At 31.9% G+C, this 20,752-nt stretch overlaps 1 protein-coding gene across 4 annotated transcripts; it reads right to left on the bottom strand.

The window, feature by feature from the left end:
• Positions 1-4,646: 4,646 nt before the first annotated feature.
• On the bottom strand, positions 4,647-20,453 carry LOC143233970 (uncharacterized). 4 transcript variants are annotated; one of them, XM_076470913.1, is made up of 4 exons: positions 20,356-20,417; positions 16,816-17,011; positions 9,114-9,298; positions 4,647-5,861 (listed from the first exon to the last, which is right to left on the bottom strand). In XM_076470913.1, exons 3-4 carry the CDS (start codon positions 9,285-9,287, stop codon positions 5,628-5,630), a joined length of 408 nt encoding a protein of 135 aa, XP_076327028.1. In that variant the 5' UTR covers positions 9,288-9,298; positions 16,816-17,011; positions 20,356-20,417; the 3' UTR covers positions 4,647-5,627. The 4 variants fall into 4 exon arrangements, with proteins under 4 accessions (XP_076327028.1, XP_076327027.1, XP_076327029.1 ...); XM_076470912.1 differs by lacking the exon at positions 16,816-17,011 and having other exon boundaries at positions 20,356-20,453; XM_076470914.1 differs by lacking the exon at positions 16,816-17,011 and having other exon boundaries at positions 20,388-20,430.
• Positions 20,454-20,752: the final 299 nt, after the last annotated feature.

Here is a 20,752-nt window from a genome sequence, read left to right as displayed (position 1 = left end):
GTCTCAAAATAATGTACTTATTTTGGGTCATGTATTTAAATGCCCAAACACTGTCATATATAGAAGACACTCTCTTGGAAGGACTCTCACGAGCATTCAAGCTCATTAAAATCCTGAGAATCTGGTTTGTGGCAATATAAACCTCCAATTACAACTAGAGACTGAGGATCACTACTTTCTAAGAAAAACTTTCTTTATAGACATAAAAATAGATTTCTATACTCAAGTGATTCTTATTAAACAAGTAGCCCTTCCTGTAGAAATGCTTACCATATACTGGGAGCAACCAAACATTATCTACAGGAAAACCAGGACTTGTATGCTGTGATACTACTAAAATTGTCAATAAAACTAGGATACATAGGAATTCCAGACCTACAGTCTACTGTCATGGTAAAGAAAGACAGATCAACTTTTCATCAAAACACTCAATCTGAATCACCCACATGTCCAATGTTCTATGTTACAACCTAGGTTCAAAGATCAAACTTTTCAGCAACAACACACAACCAACTGAAGGGTCATGGATAAGGTACAGGTTTCATAGCTTCCAAAGTAAACATCATTAGTAAACAACTAACAGCATGCATTCTATGCAAAAAAAAACACCCAAGAAATCTGCAAGTAATTAATACCTCAAGCATGAACCCAAGATTTGTTCTAAGAAACTGTACATCCTGTGAAAGATTGCTTGGGTGAACACACAAATCATATCTAAGACACAAAAAGAATTGGAAATTAACCCATATAAAAGTAGCAATCAACTATCAATTAAGTAGATTCAGGCTTGCAGTATCAAACACCTGCCCAGTCTGCCCAACACTTGAGAGTTCACCACGCCTTCTATGAATGTGCTCATGCTAGCTGAATGTAGAGGATGGTAGTAGACATTTTCTCACTAAAGTTAATTAACACATTCATGTATAACACCCTCTTACTTGTTTCAGAGAAACTTTAATTCACTTTCTTGTTCCTAATAAGTGAATTTCAACATAAAAGTTGGTCATCAAGATGCAACAAAGTCTACAACTACATTGTTTGTTTTTGAATTTCGCACAAAGCTACTCAAGGGCTATCTGTGCACAACTACATTGTGAAACCAAACAAAGTGCTTGTCAAGTTGAAGCTACCACCAAGGTTTGTCTGACAACTGACAAGTGTAGCCCAAATCAAACCCAATTTGGAGTTTCCATGGCTTGAAGTTTTGAAAACTACTTAAACTATGCCTGGTACTTTAAACAACTCACTCCCAATATTTGTATCCAAATCATTACTTTCAACTTGTAACTTTTGATTTCTGTAGTTACACAGTTTAATATACTCTAGTTAATCTTTTGCCACTAAAACTGGAAGAAGCAAAGGTTCCTCAAAACTTCAGAAATTGAAGTGCTCCAAAATTGGTTCACAACAACTTATACCATTTTCCTAGGGACAAATCAATACAGATATGTTCACACCAGACGAAAACATAAAAACCACTTTTCATGTGCAAGATGCACTTTGGCTGATTTGGAGAGTGGTAAATGAACCTGAACAGCACATTCCTGTTTGAAGTGGATTCAACCAAACACTGGACAAAGAAAACAACAAAGTTCCTGTCATCATCACTTGGTCACTTCCAAATTATCAATGCACCAGCCAATGATTATATGTTGTGGTCTGTAATGAGATGATGTATGGATATCACAAGATTCCTAAAACAATAATTCATTATCCTCAATTTACTGAACTTAATAACTAAAGTGCTTCAGTGGCTCAAAACAGATGAGCATCAAAATATCTTAATGCTTGGTGCATTCCACACTCAGATGAACTTCTCAAGTCATAGAGAAACTTATGACACTCAGGTTTTAAAAACATTTGGATTTACAGTGAGATTTTTGGAGAAAACACAGCTTGCAGAACACTCAAAGACAAAGGCTAGAATTGGAAAGCAAGGGCCACAAAGCCCTTTCAGCTGAGTTTTCAGAATTATAGCTATCATCTATAGTTGTACAAAATTATAAATCACTAGGAATTAAGTCTATTAACACCAGCCTTCTTACCTTTATAATGATCAAGTGGAAATGACATTGTATATAACATTAGACTTCTTAACTTTATAATAGTCAAGTGGAAATGACATCGTATAGAACATCATTTGATAGCTTAGAAAGCACAAATCACCACAAACTCACAATAGAATCATTATGGAGGGTTCTCTGGCCATGCTTTGAGGAATGTACAACTAACAATGGAAAGGAAATTAACAGTTGCATCATTAAGTGTCAAAAAATATGCCTTGGCTCACCATTAGAAAACAATAGGCAAATTGGTGATAGCATTTGAGAGATGACACTCCTTGTGAAAGACCTACTGGTCAGTGTGAATATATTTGATACATTTCATTTTGACAATAAAACCTACCTGTTTTGATAACAGTATATAGACATGATTGGGATTCTATTATGTTTCACTGATGCCTTTTGTTCTGGAAACTGGATATTGTATTAAACCAGCCTCACTGAAATGATCTCCTAGTTTACATTATATGGCCAAACCAGTTATGCAAGATGGGTCATAGTCTTTCTTCTTGATGCCTGGCATATAATAATTAAAAAGCACTGGCAGCACACAAATGAGTTCTTGATGATGGATTTGTTGTAAAAGAAACTGATCACAAATTCAACCAAATTCCCAATGTACAAATCTTAGAACACAAGAATAAAGTCAAAAAGTAACAGGTGGAATGACTGAAATTCCAAGGACAGACACAGCTTGGGACAGATGGAGACAATGAAAGAATGCACATTGCCAAGTCAACACAGACTATGTTTGGCTTGAAAACCAGATGCAAGTGATGACAATGAATGGGACTACAAAGACCCAGGGTGTTCCCACAAATAACATAGTGAAGCTGATTTTATGTTGTTAAAGGAAGAATTTATAGATCACCACATCCTTAAAATAACATCACCAAAAAGTCCTTCTCAATGCACCAGCCCAGTACAAAGACTGGAAATTGATAAATAATTATCAATTATTTCTGATAATTGGGCAGAAACAATCAAATTTATTCAACACTGTTAGATTAATGGAGAAAACTGAACTTTCACACTGTTATGTATAAGGTAAAGAGGAAAACATCTGAGTCCCTCTATGATGTAAATATTACAAGAGAAAAGAAAAAAATCCACAAGTTATGACTGACTGAGCATTGTTGTATTAGTGGAATCAGGAAAGGACATCAATCTTGATAATTCACTGCAAAAGGAACTCAGTCCAGTGCTTTTATCAATGAAGAACACAGATGAAAGCTCGAGATCTACAAACAAATCACAGCTACCATAACTTTTACAGGAAGGAAATACTGAAACAGCCTTGATAGAATGAAATATGCTAGAATACACATCATACATGGGACTTGTTTATGCCCTTGGAATACCAAATGAGCTTAAAACCTTTGTAGAGCTGACATATATAACTATAGCAGGTAATGCAACCAACTTCATAAGAATCTGATATTGTGTTTAATCAACTAAACCCACAGCCTATTAAGTACAGAACTTGGACCAATTGTTGCAAAAGTCACCAACCTGCAAGATAACTGGTGTTCAAAACTGCCTGACAATTGGCAAAACTTAATAGCTCTTAATAACAAAAGATCTAGTTGACTTCTTATTGAAAGATCTCACCACAATCAATCTCAAACAAGGCAATGAAATGACTCAGCAGAGTATTTACTGATTGTAAGAAGGTAGTTTCACAGGATTCTCAACATTAAGTGTTGTACTGATACTGATCACATCAAAAAAAAAAAAAGGGGGAGACACAAGGGACATACATTTAATGTATAAAAAAGCTGCTGTATGTGGATACCAAAAAATTGTTGTTATTGCCAGAGACAGATATTCTTATGCTGTTGTTAACATTATATGACGACACTGCCTTAAGAAATTTGGATGAAATGTGATACTTAAGGAGGAATATATCAGTTTTATGCACTTACAGGATCCAATAATATACTAATTTTCAAGAACTGAAAAAAATATCTGCTTGAAAAGTTTTTTCATGGAAAATAATGCTCAATTACTACATAATCTTGGTGCACAACACCTCAACAATCCAGAAGCCAAAGGTATTTGTTTAAGAGTTCTACAAACCAACAACATCCATCCTCAGCATACAGACTCAAAATCTGCAATGCTCAAACCATCTAGAGATACAGGTGGTGCAACACAAATGTATCTCAGGTTAACGTGCCTATTCCTCTCTACTTAGAAGCTGGAAGAAGCAGTGATACACTGTTGTATGTGTATGTGCAAACAATCTGCATTTAACAAGCTGTAGAAGCATGCAAGCTGGATAACGTAGAGGTCTACAAGAGTTGGTTTATGGCGTACCTCTACTTGTGCACACTACATTGACTCAGTTGAAGATTGATGCAAGAACCCAAACAATCAAGTTAACAATGAAAACCAAAATGTTACCCATAACTGAATGTCAAAATACAGATTCTCTACTATAATCATATATTCATACAAACAAACTTGTATACTGTCCAAAATATGTGTGCTATAAAAGAGGTGGAAGATAATTGTGACTGCAAGTGGTTGGTTTGTTTTAGTTGTGCTTTTGTGTATACATCAATGGATACACACCAAAAATCAGTGTTTATGTTATTTTATTGACAAAAACAGTTTACTTTTAACATTTCTGATCATATTAAATATATATATATCCAGTTCAACTTTTGATTATTGACAAAAAAGGGCCCCTGATACATGGGGCCTAAAATTGAGCAAAGTCATTATAATCATGTCACTATTAATTATCTTTTATCTAGAAATAATGACCTAAATTTCATATATTTTGACAGCTTCTACTATGAATCATCCCCCTCTTCAAAAACTTTCAAAATATTGTCCAGTCTATTATGGTGTCATCTAAGAGAATCTATACTAACTCCAAGCCTAGGAATATTAATGACCTCAATAACAGTATCCACTAGGAGATTCGAATTATTGTCGTGTAAACATTCATTGAAGTAATGGACAATATGGTAATCTGAACACAGGCTGTTATTCATAAACTTGGAGCCTACATTGAACATATGGTGGAAAAAGGAATTATTTGAACATAAGCCTTCTTCATTAAATTTTAAATGCATTTGTTATTGAGTAATCACCACATTTTGTACATTTTTTTTTGAGGGGGCACACATTAAAATATATACTGTTTTTGAAATACATACACACACAGAGACAGACATATGCAATTCAGTAAACCCGTAGTAAACTATCTCCAGAAAATGTATTTGTTTTCCTTTTCAGAAGACACATGAATTTTAATAATAATGTGCTAATTGTTTTAATTTACCAAGTACCCGTTAAATCTGTTCACAAAATAAATCTAAACTTTCTTTATTTGGTCCTTTTCAAAGCACCTGAATAATGATCTTTATTTTTTTTTCTAATATATATGTAACCAAATTTAAATTTGACCTGAGATGACCATTCATTTTTATCACTATACATTAGACAAGAATACATTTCAAGTAAAATATAAAATATTTATGACAATGTTACCTGCAGATTTCATAAGAAAAATGACAGATACATTAAATAAAATGAGCCCTTAAAAACATACTATTTCTCAGTAGCTGTCTCATGCAAAACAGAACATTCCGTACAGAAACTGCACTGCTTCTTTATCAAAAGCTCGTTGCTGTTGTCCTTTTTCAGATTATCAACACACTGAAATACCTCACTTTCATCCTTATTTTGATCTTGACTATCTAAAGATGCATTTACAGTAAAAGAAACCCCGTTAAATCCACAAACACCTCCTGATGGTTGAGTGTCACATGCTGAAGTAAAAGGCTACATTAAAAGAAATAATTACTTTATACATGAACATTAAAAAAATAATAATAAAAAACTCACAAAATATTTTTAGATAATTTTGTTACCTGATATATTTCAGGTCATATAAAAAATGATACTGTTTTTGTATAGCTATTACAAACTGTATACAACATGCTTTAAACTACTTAATACATCCTTCAAAATAATTAGACTTAACAAGTAAATTTTTAGTCCAGCAAAATGCAAACAATTAACTTAAGTATTTTATTCCTTATTTCTTTAAGAGACTAATATATAAAACTGTTTAAATGTTGCACAAATTAAGGCTTAAAATTCAGCTTGTAAAAAAATATCAATTAATATTGATTAATCAATAGCAATGAAAAGCTTCCACAAGTTCATATTCAAAATTATATTTTTAAAAACCAAAACCTTTAAGTATTTCTTGTACTGCTTATAATATATATGTTTGTTAAATTTTCTCGTGAGACAAATTTCCTGTAAAATTACCAATTTATATATTTATTAATTCTTTGATTCAGAAGACCAGATTTGCTTATTTAACATTCTCATAAAACTTACAACCAAACTATCACATTCACTGCCTTCAAGTACTTTTCTTTTGTTTACCATGCTTGTTGTATTTTATAGCAAAGCCACATTGGGCTATCTGCTGAGTCCACCAAGAGGAATCAAACCCTTGATTTTAGCATTGTAAATCTGTAGACTTACTGCTGTACCAGGGGAGAACCCATGTTTTTTTAAATAAAACAAGCAAGCAATATAAATGTTGAATCTCAAATGGCCAGATATATTACAGATCACACTCATTTTTGCACTTTCAGGTTTAACAAGTAAAATTTAATGAATCTAAACAGCAGATCAACGGGGTTAATTTTATGGAATGTAACAGATGAGAAAGTGTACTAATTAAGCTATACATCCTTGGCAAAAAAAAATGTTTTGAACATACCAAATGATTATGAAAATGCTCTTCTGATTAAAACTACCAGTAGTGCAAAAGATATTTCACACTTTCTCCTATAATTCTAGTGCCATTTAACATAAAATCAATTATGCACAATGCCATCCAACACTACAGATCCTATCCTTGACTAAAATAGAGTTATTAGTCAAAAGTACAAAGATGCTTGAACACTACAAGAAGTTCCTTTTACACATTTTGTTTAAACACAAAGGTAATAAAACATTTTTGGAGTATACTTGTATATAGGTACACAACTTAGTGGTACTTTTAAATTATTGTGAAAATAGGAGAGTCAAGATATTGATTCAAGTATGACTAATTACTTTCTTCTGTGGCTTTTTCTATTTTTTGTAAATGCACATTTCTCAGTAGGTTTTTGTTTTTTTATTTCAGGCTTCAGTTATATAGTTTGATTGTCATTAAGATTGTTTCTTACCTTGTTTGCTAGTGTTAATTCTTAAATTACACTCTAATACACAGTAGTTAATGTTCATGAACAGATCAGGCACCCAATTTGCTATGCGTGCAAAATGTTAAGAGTGAGATCTGTTTAAAACAGTAGGTTCAACATGCAGTGTTAAGCAGAATCAAGAAACCATGTGCAGAACTTTCCATTCCTTAGATGGTAAGTTATTTTAAAGAAATTATTTAAAATAGAAAAGGGGAGAAAAAAGGTTGTACATAATAGTTCACCTTTATAATATGTTACTTAATAGAGGGTAGTGCAGTGAAGGTAGATGAGGCCAAGATGATGTAACAGTAATAACTGGATGTAAAGATAGAGAATATCAATTTTTCCTCCAACAGAAATTCTGTAAAGTAGGTTGCAGTGAATAGATTAAGAACTTACTGCTTTTGTTTAAGAAGATGTGATAATTTAGGGTGTGATAGACACTTGTACATTTAAGAACTATTTTCCGTTTATTTTTCACAAGAGCTATTGATCTGTATAATCAAAGGTTTGAGTTTATAAAGACAGACATAAGTCTTGTAAAATAATTTAAGGCAAAAACAAAGAGCCAGCTCAGCATAAAAACATTAGTTAACCTTTTGGAAAAATATGTTATAAATATATATCTGGTTAGATATATATTGAAAAGTAGGTTGGCTGACTTAATATATGAGTTACACTCCAATATAAAAAAAAAAGTTTTGCTTAGGATTGGTTGTATTTGACTGGAGTGAAGAGTGTGAGGAAATTATTTTGAAAAGCTGTATACAGCTTCAAGGAGAAACTGTAAACTAAACTTTAGAATATGGGATTATGGCTATTAAAATGTTCCTGTAGAGTTGTTTTGGTTTAACCTACATATTGAAAATTGCATTTTCAGCATTGGATTAATAAATAAATAATGTCTTTCACAGAACAGGTTATGAAATTAGTGATTTTGAACTGCTTTTGGTTGTCTTTAAAGTCTTACATGAACTTATAGGTTTGAGATCACTTGCTATTGCAAGGTTGACTTCCATCAAAATCACTAATTCCACAAACTGCTCTATGAAAAATGTTACTTATTAATCCAATGTTGAAAATGCAATTTTCAATATGTAGGTCAAACTAAAATAACTATTCAGGAACATTTTAATTGCCATAATTAAATAAAATCAATTAACTTTCAGTTGCAAAACATTTTAATATGCACTGGACACTCTCTTGAAGACATTAAACTTGTGGGCATAGAAAAAAATGTTACATCTAACAGAAACAGGAAAATTTAAGCTTATTGGATAACACTGTTAAATATTGTAACACCAAAAGGTATCAATCTCAATCCTGGGGTTATTAACCTTTGCAAGTCTCCAAAAAGATTTCCAAAACTAAATTCATGATTAAACTTACTTTACATTCTTAGTATTTTTTCTTAAAAGAAAAAGATATATATAGGTTTAATTTCCTATATATTGAGCTATATTATTATTTTCTCTATTTCCTACCACCTTTTGATATTATTTAATTTTAATGTCATTTCTATTGTTTATTTTGATTATTTTTATTGAAATTAGATAATTCTTATAACTATTATGATCTTTACACAAAACTAAACTTGACAAACAAATCTAGGTTATGATTGGCTAGTTCTCAAGGCCAACTCATATTAAACATCCGGTTTACATAATGTCAACATCTGAGCCTATATAAATTCATCACACTCATTAAACATAACTTTATTCTCCTGAAGAATAGTCATCTATTTGATAGCACTTGAGCTTTAAGTCTTATTTGAAAATATAAAGTAAGAACTGTCAATGTATATTTAAAGTTTAACAAAATACATTACCTGTTGATCTTCAGAGCTTTCAGTTTCTGGAACTGATATTTCATGTAATGTTGACCAATCTACAACAATGAACCCATTCAACATCCTTGGTTTTTTTCCAATAACGGTTAAAGGTAAAGGTTCGGAGGTCTGAGGCTTCCTTCGACCAAATAAGTTGCTTAACGCCTCTAGCATTGTAAAAGAGTCTAAAAATGTAAGAAAAACAATGCTTTCCATAAACAAAAACACATTACAATCAACAAGTAAATGGTGTGTGTGTATGTCTTTATATATACATTTATATATATATATATATATATATATTTAAACATTAACATAAGACAAAAAACTGCCCAAAATTCTGTGTAAATATTATAATTATATTACATCCTTGTAAAAATATCGCAATATTAGCTAACCATTTGTCATTCTTCTTTAAAACTTATAAATAAAAAAAACAAAAGAAACAAAAAATTTGGACACAAGTCAAAAACAGCTAGGATTATTTTAGTTTCGTATGCTTGCTACATGCATCAAAACTGAATGTTAAAACAGTTTTACAAGTATTTAATAACTGACAAACAAAATACCAAAATGAATATTCCTAAAATGTATGCACTACATTTACTAATAGTGCTTAAAAATTGAGTACACAAATGATAATCAAAATTTGAACAATACATTACAAAACCACACTATTTAAACTTTCCAAAAAGTTAAAACTGAGCCATACTGATGTACAAAAATCCCCCATAATTAATTAAACTGTTGATTCACTGCTAAGTGATGTTCCTACACATAAATATATCTTTCCAGATTTTAACAAGGAATTCTTAACTGCTCAAGCACTTGAAATTATTTTTGGCAGGATTAGAATAAATTAATCTATAAGGCCTTTTTTTTTTATCCTTTTATTAATTATATTTTTGTGCATCATCAATACCAAGCATTTGACACACATCTCCCATTTTATTTTATTGAGGATTTCTACCAGTCTACTCTCAACTTGAAATTATTTTAGGCAAGATTAAAGTAAATTAACCTACAAGATCTTAGGTGTGGTCAAATACATCAGTTGAAAAGGGTTTGACCTTTTCAGTCCAAAACCTGTAAGTATATCCCAAATCAACCAAGCAGTAATTGAGCTATGAGCTGCTATGCCATGGCTAAAAATATACTTTAAACAATTTTTTATCTTTCAAAACCAAAAATATAATGGTACATCTCCAATTTTTGGTATTGTTTAATCTAATGTTAATAATTTTCATACCTGAATATGTATTTCAGGCAGATGCTTATCTCTCTACAGAACTAAGAGCTATTACCTCTTACATCTGTTGAGATAATCTATGCACATATTGTAAGCCTTAAACAAAATTCCCATCCACACACATCTATAAAAAGACATCCACATCCAAGGAAAGTTATAACCTTAAAGTAGGAAAAATTTCTCTACTTTGAACAGTGCAAGTATAAAAGGTAGTTCAAGTGGGACAGAAAAAAAACAGAAGTAAAACTCCAAAGCAGAGTTGAGGAATTAACAATGGCATTGTGACTGTTTGAGATGGAAAGGGAACACAAAATTGAGAAAGCATTTCTGCAATCCATTACTATGTGTCAAAGAATTCATAAATGTACAAAATGGAAGGCCTCAGGGGTGACTTCATGTCACTTCCAATACTGCAGATAAAATTGTTGATAAGCAACATTACCTTAAGATTCCAGATTATAAAAGTTATAATTTTTCTCTAATGATTTCTGATAGGTACTCTTTCCTTTTTTCAAAAGATTAGCTATTCTCAGTCAGTGCTGCCCTCTATTTGCAATTTTTTTCTTTAGACATGCCACTAGCCTTCTGCTACCTCTATTGGAATGGGGTGATTCCAATGTGTCTTCATGTAAATCATGTGTCCCCTTCTCCATCAATAAAAGCATTATATATTCACATGAAAGATACAACTTTATATGCCTCCACTATAATTTCATAGTTTGGCAAAAGATGGAAGCATCAAAAAGTATGAGGAGGAAGGGTGGGAAGTGTCTATTGGAAATACATTTTAAGTATAGGCATTTATAATTTCCAATACAGTGGTATTTACTTCTTCTCACAAGGTTAACCAGCACACTACACTGATTACAAAGAGGGACTGGTGTGAGGGAAGAACAGATGTACCCCTCTTCCAAGGCATAATCTTTGCCCATGGCAGGAAAAAAAGAGAACACATCTGAATGGTAGAAAATGTGGCAGGAAATTAATCCTAACCATAGATATTTAACTCAATCCCACAATGAGAAAAGTGAGTTAACATGGATACAGGTGTAGCTAGGGTTCTGTAGATCATACTTGATATATTGGGCATCAACATCTGCATGAGGGTATGATGAGGATCATATTGTCTTCATCTAAAACCTAAGAACTAGAGAATTCAATTGATCAGCTTTGAGCTATCAGTTTTGGAATTTGACATCTAGCTTTGAAAGGACGACTATCAGATGAAATCAACTCTCACAACAGTGAAACAACCTGGAACCATTCTAATGGCAATAACATTCCTGTAAGAAAAGAGAATGAGAATGTCCAAGGATAAAACTGGAACAATCCCATGTACCATCAACATGACCCATAACACAGACAGAGGAAATCAAACTGGTACTCATAAGTGGTAAAGACTCCCATACTTGACTAGAAGAAAGGGGTGAAAATGCATAGGAGAATATAAGGAATGTTATCACCTGAAACAGTGCAATTAGTTACCATGAAACTCATTTTGAAAAGTAGACTATACAGATTTATTCAGTTGAGGCATGGCAGGGAAGGACAACTATTTCCTTCTGCTTTACCCATGAAATCCATGGATGGTACAGTCTGGAACAGGCATATTTATGAAGCAAAATATTGCAAGATTATTCATCTACAACCAATCTTGTGAAACACCTTATCTCAACAATGAGCACTGCCAAGTCATGGAAGATAGAGCATAACTCAGCATGGCTATGCAGTGTGGATTTTGAGTTAAAGAATACCTAGTCAGGAACCATTCCCTATGCAGTAAAATCCATGTGATAAAAAGTAAATAAAAACTTACCAGCAAGAGTTGCACCAAAGTCTGAAACACAGCCACAGATAGTAGATGAAATCCTAATGAGGATGAAACCATGACATCATGGAGATAGAGATTAACATACACAGAATGGTCCACATGCCAAACTGCAGAATCTCATGGTTGAAAAACTAGGTGTAAAATAATTGCCACACAAACCATGTTAGGCTTAGCAGTAGGAAACTATTTGTTTGTAAACAAAAAGTAGAATGCATTCCCCTTATGTAGGTACACCACCCTGGAAAAAAATACAGATGGAACTAGCAAACAGGAATATGACTCGACATGAGAAACCAGATCATCTCATCAAACACCAAATAAAGGCTGGAATGTAAGACATGCAACTGACATTAACAAAGAATGGAGCAAGAACTGGGTAAGCAACAAGGTGGAGCAGTCAGTGTTAGCTTGAAAACTGTCAGTGAGTTTCCCAAACCTCAGGCCCAGCAAAACTAGTCTTTGGTGTAACCTACAATATGGTAATGTGCCCTACTAAATTTATTGCACAGAACAGTTTTAACAGACCTGAGTGCAGAAATAAAACAACTTGAATTAAGTAATAAATAGAAAAATTAGAATCTGGCTGAATAAATCAAATGAAGTTGAAAAATAACCACTTTGTGAGAAAAAGTTGAACATGTAGCAATAAACAGAGTATGTCTGAACTCAAAAGCTGTCAAACAAGAAGTGTTAGTTTGACAGAGGAGCAAAGAGGGAGCCACATGCATTACACAAATGTACCATCCTTCTTTTGATGGAGAGGTGATGCATAGAGTTTCCTGAAACCCACATTAGAATCAGTCGCTTTCAATAAGGGAAAGGCTCATGACATGCTTAATGAAAAAGTTTGCATGTAGAGAGCAGCACCAAACAATACCTAATTTTGTGAGAAGGAAACATCATATCGGGGAAAAAAAACTTCCAGAAAGATTCATTAAGAAAGGTTGTAACATAATCTCTAGAGAAATATCCCATTGATATTCATTTCAGATACAAAATAAGCTGATACACAACAGGTATTTCATAAATTTCTCCAGTGTACCTGACATTGTCTTCATGTGGAGTCTATTACAGAAAGTGAAATGTGGGCAAACAGCAAAGAATTTGTATATGTGCCAGATAACAAGTAGATAAAAAAGTGAGAGATTTAAAAAATAAAAAAAGGAAATCTTTAAGATGAAAGAAGAGATAAAACTGGCTGTAACTTCTGCAACAAGCAAGCCAGACATTCAGCAAAAACAACTGAAGTAAGAGAAAACAAAACCTGTGTAATCCAAGCAACATAAAACAGAGGTGGAGTTAACTGATCCACTTTGGGAAGAGACAACCATGAGCAAAAGTAAATATGGCAAGAGTTAGTCAAATTAGTCTAAATATGTAAAAGATTAAGCTAAAATAACAAATCAGAAGGTCAGGAATCTTGAATCCAATGGCACTATTGTCACTAATCATCAAAGGACCTCCCAGTAGCTAATGGCATCTGTTGACAAGTGTCAAATGTGGAGATATGAATTTGTAATCCAGATGATCATAAAAAACATCTTATGGATTTTGTTTAATTTTTATTTAAAGGTGGTCTGGCATATAGTTGGTTCACAGGCATAGGTAATTGATGTACTGAGAAAATTGAAGGGCATTTAATGAAATTTATTCACTTGGTAGTAACAACCAGAAATAGTACCAACAAAAAACCCTTTTAAGATACTGGAACATATGTACTAAAAATAAAACCTGAATGAATGAAACAATCAAATTCAAAATAATTCAAGTAAAGTCCTATGCAAAATGTTTAAATTTAACTTTTTTATGATAATCAAAAATGGTTTGCTTGATGACATGGTGAAAATAATGCAATTCTGTTGTTAAGACTTTTAAGTTGATTACAAATTTGAGTTGAATAAAATGCCCTTTGTTGAATTTTTATAAGTGATACCAAATCACATTTAACAACTATATTTAAATTCAAGAAAAAATCCTAATATTTTCAGTATATCAGAATGCTTACATATAAAAAATGTTATCACATCTCACAGAAAAATAAAGTATATAAATCCACATACTACCAATTAGAATTGGGCAATTATGTGGAATTTACTAATCAATTAACCCTTTCTCTCCAGGCTCAGTATACCATACGTGTTCGTCTACACATTTATACACTAATTGTTTGCATTTTAACTTTCGAGACAACATGTGTACTTTCACAATATTTGGTATACTTTTGGTAAAGATTACGAGCATTTTATAAACAAAAAATCAGATTTGATAATGAAATAATTTTACTAAAGATTTGTTTATGAATATAGTTTGTTTCATTACTAGTCTGATTTCAAAGTGATTTCATGTTATGATTAAAAAACTATTCTTTGTCCCAAAATCTCAAATATTTGCATAGTCTCTAAAACCTAAATACATTTCAAACATTTGTTTTCAGCTATATTTTAGATTTTCTATACTCTGTGTGGTCTGTCACTTGACCAATCTCGTAAACGTCATAACAAAATAAAGAAATGTAAATTATAATCTTTTCATGGTAGACTGCAGTGGTTCTTAACTTGGAGGTCGTTTGAAGTTTCTTGGGGGTCACGAAAGGTTTGGGAATTATTGTGGAAATCACGGAGCAGTTTGTAGTTTTTGTGGCAAGTGACTGTAACTGCCCACCAATGAGAAACACGCTGAAGTGTAGCAGTTGAACCACGTCAAGATGCTTGTTGTGCAACCACCTGTCTAATTTTGAGTAAAAATTTTCATATATTACAATGTTTTAAATTGCCTAAATTTTTTAAACTATATAATATTAATACATGGAACTTAAAATTTAAATATCAAAGTTTCTATCGTATTTAGTATATTTTCTCATTATATATATATATATAATCAACCCTCACACTGAGTGAATAAGCAGGTTTCGTATGATATTCAGTAATTCCATGGATTTTGTATGTTTAGCACTTGTAGCATTTCTCAAGGTCATTTATTTGTAATATTTCCAATAAATTAGGATCTTTATACAGTTTTGTTTTATTCCACCTTTACACAAATTTCACCATTACAAAAATTATTACAGGGGTCATGGTAATACCATGGAGAGTCTCAGGGGGTAAGACAATGAAAAAGGTCAAGAGGTTAAGAACCATTGTGCTAGAGTAACAACATGAAAATATACATGTTAAGTTTAAGTAGCTTAAGTCTCATAATGCTATATACGAGGTCTGTTCAAAAAAATACGTGGACTGTTTGAATTGCGTGGCTCCAGTTGGTTCCAGGGGAATCCGCTTAGTGTCGCTAGGTTCGCACAGATCAGCTGATTACGACGCCATTTCCCGATTGCAGATATCTTCATTTGTGTAGTAGCTACACAGTTTTAAGTGAAGTGCAATTTTTTCGTTTGGCGAATTTCAGAATGAATGACCTGAAGGAGCAACGACTTGCTGTGAAATTTTGTGTTAAACTTGGAAAATCTGCGACTGAAACTTTTGCTATGCTTAACACGGCTTATGGTGAGGTTGCTATGAAGCATACGGCATGTTTCAAGTGGCATGAATGTTTTAAGGATGGTCGACAGTCCATTGAAGATGATGAGCGTCCTGGACGTCCTTCCATGTCAACTGACGACCCACATGTCGACAAAATCAGCACTCTGGTGCGGGCAAATCGAAGTCTAATTGTCAGGGAGCTTGCTGAAGAGTGTGGAATATCAGTTGAATCTTGTTACGAGATTTTGACCGAAAAATTGAAGATGCACCGCGTTGCTGCGAAATTCAGCCCTCAGAACTCGTGAGTTTTTGGCCAAATACTCGATCACTGTTCTTCCCCACCCCACCTACTCACCTGACCTTGCTCCTTGCGATTTTTTCTTGTTCCCCAATCTCAAAAGACTTTTGAAAGGAAGAAGATTTGAGACGATTCCCGAGATTAAGGCAAATGCGACGAAGGAGCTGGAGGACATTACAAAAGTAGTGTACCAGGACTGTTTCAACAAGTGGAAACACCGTTGGGATAAGTGTGTGCGTTGGGGAGGAGAGTACTTTGAAGGGGTCCCAGACCTGTAACTTCTAAATAAAGTACATTTTGTTTTATGACGTCAGTCCGCGTATTTTTTAACAGCCTTCGTATTATTATACTGGCCTTCCAGTAATGTCTAGCTAACATTGCATAACTTGCATTGACATGGTGCACTTGCACTTGTTACATATCCAAGAATACAAAACTTAGTTTTAGTCTTCCCTGTCTTGACTGTGTTTTAGGAAACTAGTATTTTGTAATATACAGATACATTTCAATTATTATATATTGTGTGTGTGTGTGTGCATGTATATTATGGAGAACTGTAAATCTTATTCTTCTTAAAATATAGAGCAATAAATCAAGAAACAAAGCCCAAAATTGTCTTTTCATTACAACCTTTGTACTCAATTGCTGCTAGACAGGTTGCTAAGCCTTTCAAAATTTTGCAAAAGGAAGATATCAAAATATTTTTAGGTTTTACATATACAGCTGAATAACCAAAAAATAACTATATTGATACCATAGAATTCCACTATAATTTATTAAGCTTCAAAACTAAGATATATTTATATTTTTAAAAATATGAAACTTTGATCACGCTAAAGACAATCTACCTCTTTCAAATCTTGGATCAAAAGAAAGTTGTAGCCTTTTCACAGATTAGAATGGCTGAGAAAAACCACCATGTGGGCATCCTAAGCTGTTGATTGGTTATTCATATCATATATTGAAGTGTATATAAGGGACCATTTCCAAAAACAGGAAGAGGTGAATGGAGCCACTGTGTTTATTTCAGTATACAAGCCATATCTTACCAAAATAAAAAGTAATGAGGTTCTTATTTTATATTTTTGCTTAATATATCAGTATTTCGAGTTCCTAATTTGTACAAAACTATAGACTTGGTATTCTGATATCATAAACATCTAATTTTAAACAGTGCAGCATTCAGCATACCACGACTCACTAAAAATCAATATTTAGGTATATTCTTTCAATATTTACTTTTAAATTAAGAAATTAACTCATATATAATATTAAAGTTTGAATTATAATCTACAATTTGATTTTAAACATATTGATGCAAATTCAAAAATAGTAGTTCAATAAAAGTTTGATTGCAAGTCAACAAACATGATGAAATGGCCTTTGACCTGTCGTGAAAACGTTAATCATCAAGCTCAATAATCAATTACATTCAACAAATTTATTATTCTCATACAAAACTGATCTTTCCATTTTCAGCTTTCTTAAAATATTTTTGAAAACATTTTCAACAATCTTAGTTTAATATGATACACATCTCTGGATACAGCAATTTTTAATTAAGTTATATTTTTAATCTTGAACCATTATACTTTTATCTTACAATAAAAATATGGGTTATACCATTCCAAGGAATGAGTTGCCTCAAGGAATACAGATTTATAAATATTTGAAAATGGGATGACCGAGTGTTTTTCTTTGTGTAGTTTAAGCCTTGCAAATCAAATGGCCTAGATGGACCAACAGATTCCTCATGGAATTTAAAGTTTATTTTATGGTATTCTAATAATAATAATGAATTTTCATTAATGTTAATAAAAATTACATTGTAGCATTACTTTGTTCATAAATCAAAGACTAAAAATAACAGACTAGTTACTACTAGGTACAGGTAAGTTTTAAAATACATTTAGTTCTGAAGAGCAATATCAATATTTTATATGAACACAACCATACTTAGAGCCAAGCATGTGGTTATTTTAGATACACCTTTACTGTACAAAGTTAACAGCACATGCTGCTTTACATGTTCAAATGAAAGTAGTTTATCATGGTGCATAGAGCATCAATTGGTGTCAATCAAAATAAACTATTGATCGAAATTGTAATTAAATTTATTATTGTAATGAAAATAATCAGTTAAAGAGAAACAATTATTCCAACTATCCAAGTAATCAAATTATTACTTTTATGATTTTTCATTATTTTATTTCAATCCAAAGTTTTTCACCTAAGTTGATCAGTGTAACAACTAAAAACATCAACTAATTAACATAAGCATTACCAATTTTGATTTTATTAACTACTGAATTCTCATGAAAAATTAATTGGTTAGATGAATGTAATTGATAACAAATCTGAGAATTAATCATTTAGCAAATTTCACCAAATAAGACAAGTCATTTTCTAAAGAATAATATTCCAGTGCAAAGTGAGCAAAAAAATGTGTTATTTTGAATTAAAAAATTATAAATTCAATGCATCTTTATCTTCAATAAGTTTATCCTCACACATCACAAATACTATATCGTAAAAGCTGCCTATTTACATAGACTTTTGTTTCCTTTTATCAATGTTTTCTAAGATTTATTGGCCTATTTCTACAGTAATAATTTATAGCAACCATAGTTATATTTAAATAAGAAAGTTATTCACCGATCAGAATTTCCTTTAAACAAATAAATAATAATGAGTATTAACTTTTCTTTATTAAAGCTATCTTACCCAAGTAAAACTGGTCATGTTCATAGCCTATAAACAGGAATCACGGCTAGTTTTTTAACTATTAGCCCTCACATTTTTGTGTACAAGGAAAACACATGCAAACTAAGGCTATCTGCTGCTGTTTCTAATTTTGAGCTGCCAACCAGAGGAAAAGCAACCAACTAGCAACACATATCACTAACACTTGGGCTATTCTTTACAAATAAACAGTAGTAGTCATAAGTACATTATAATGCCATTGTCCATCCTCTATTCATGTAAATTTCTAATCAGTGCATTTCAAAGTGAGAACCATATTACAGCACCAAGCATATCCTTTTTCTTGTAACAGTTAGATTATCACCTTTGTTTTGTGTTACTTGCTCTAAACATCACATATTTACCCATAAAAATAAATGACATTTAGTTATTTACAGCTGATTTTGTAATTGGAGAAAAAAATCATGGCATCTTAACTCTGCAGGTCTGCTCATTGCATTATTGTATTTATTTTAAGTAGCCCAGATGTAATGGTTGCTCATGTATTAACAATACTTTACAATAAAGTTTTCTAGAAAGTACTAAAATCTAGTAATTCAAACTATATGGATGTTTCATAATATTGTACTGTGATACAAATTAATTACTTTTTTTCTTATTCTGACCACAGTAAATAAGTTGATTTCATTAAATTACTTTGCCAAAATTTTTGACACCTAAATAAGTGGGTGCACAGCCACAAATATGACACCACTAGGCCTGTGTATTCTCACTTATTCTTGCCATCTTAACTTAACAAACCTCAATGAAAACATTGCCCACCTTATTTGTGTTTTAATACATCACTTAATAATACTAGACAAGGGCAAAGCAGATTAAAATTAATATTCCAACCTTTTCCTATGGGTGAGAGGATATATATATATATATATATATATATATATAAATGTAATATACTACAACACTAAGCTATAGTATTGAAAAACATTTGACTGAGTACTTCACTTTAAGAAACCTACTATTAGTTTCACATGAATTTTTTTTTTTCAAGAGTAAATTTAGCATTGTTTCTTGCTGTTCGTCAGATATCCTTTGTCTTTTTCTTCCGAAGCAAACATGTCACGTGTAACTACGTTGAATTTTAAGGAAATATTGGCTAAATTACTTTGGATTTAAAGCTTACTAAAAGCTGCTCAAATAATTTCAAAATATGCTGTATATTGTTTCATTGGGAAACGCAGAAACTTGTGATTTTCAAAAACCATCAATCGCTATGTTAACACTTGCGAAACTCCAACACTACAGTGTAAATTTGAAAAGACACGTAAAGGTGAAAGACACGTGACATTAATTTTTTACTAATATTAATAATACTTGTACACTTTCATACAAAATTACTCCCAGTCACCTCTAATTTATAAACTAAAGCTAGCCCACAATTTCGGCTCTGAATATTTTTTCCATTCTTTTAACTTTTGTTCATTTTTATCATTTACTGAATAAACCATAAAGTTACTCAATCCACAGAAAGAATGAAAGTTCGCAATGGCAATTCACATAAATTTACAATAGTTATTAAAAATGTAGCTCTTAAACAAGTTCAAACTTATCAACAAGCTAGTTACATAAACTAAAATAACTAATAATCTAATTACTATCGTACAAAAGAAAAATAATAACAATACATTTTTTTTGAAACAATAGGTACGTTTCAAACCAACAAGTGCATTACGTTGCAACAATTGCTATTGTGTGAGGCATAAAAATAGACACCTGGACATCAGGAAAAGAACTTAACATAGATTAATAATTTAAATAACATGAATTTTACAATAAAATTTAAAAATCAATTACCAGTAAAAAGATAAGAGGAAAAAAGAAAGTTTTTACTGAGCAATGATATGAAAATATTTACTATGTTTTGAAAGAAATCAATTGTCATATTTTGAATTTTTATTTTTATTTTTAATAATTTGAATTTTAGACTTCAAGGTAATTGCATCAAAAATAAAAAATAACCTTATATTTTATATAAGAACTATAGTTATAATTAATATATATGTTCTTTTCGTCATTGTCCCA

This window comes from Tachypleus tridentatus, chromosome 12 (genome assembly GCF_004210375.1).
Source record: "Tachypleus tridentatus isolate NWPU-2018 chromosome 12, ASM421037v1, whole genome shotgun sequence".
In the NCBI taxonomy this organism is placed as follows: Eukaryota; Metazoa; Arthropoda; class Merostomata; order Xiphosura; family Limulidae; genus Tachypleus; species Tachypleus tridentatus.
This window is presented reverse-complemented; position numbering and strand designations above follow the sequence as displayed.

Excerpts from the sequence above, each read along its gene's own strand:
- LOC143233970 (XM_076470911.1), bottom strand. The coding sequence starts at position 19,735 with ATGCTAAATTTACTCTTGAAAAAAAAAAATTCATGTGAAACTAATA. Across the intron at positions 9,299-19,689 it reads AAATTCATGTGAAACTAATA|ACTCTTTTACAATGCTAGAG; the intron begins GTAGGTTTCTTA and ends TTACATTTTTAG. Across the intron at positions 5,862-9,113 it reads AAAGCTCTGAAGATCAACAG|CCTTTTACTTCAGCATGTGA; the intron begins GTAATGTATTTT and ends CTTTTAATGTAG.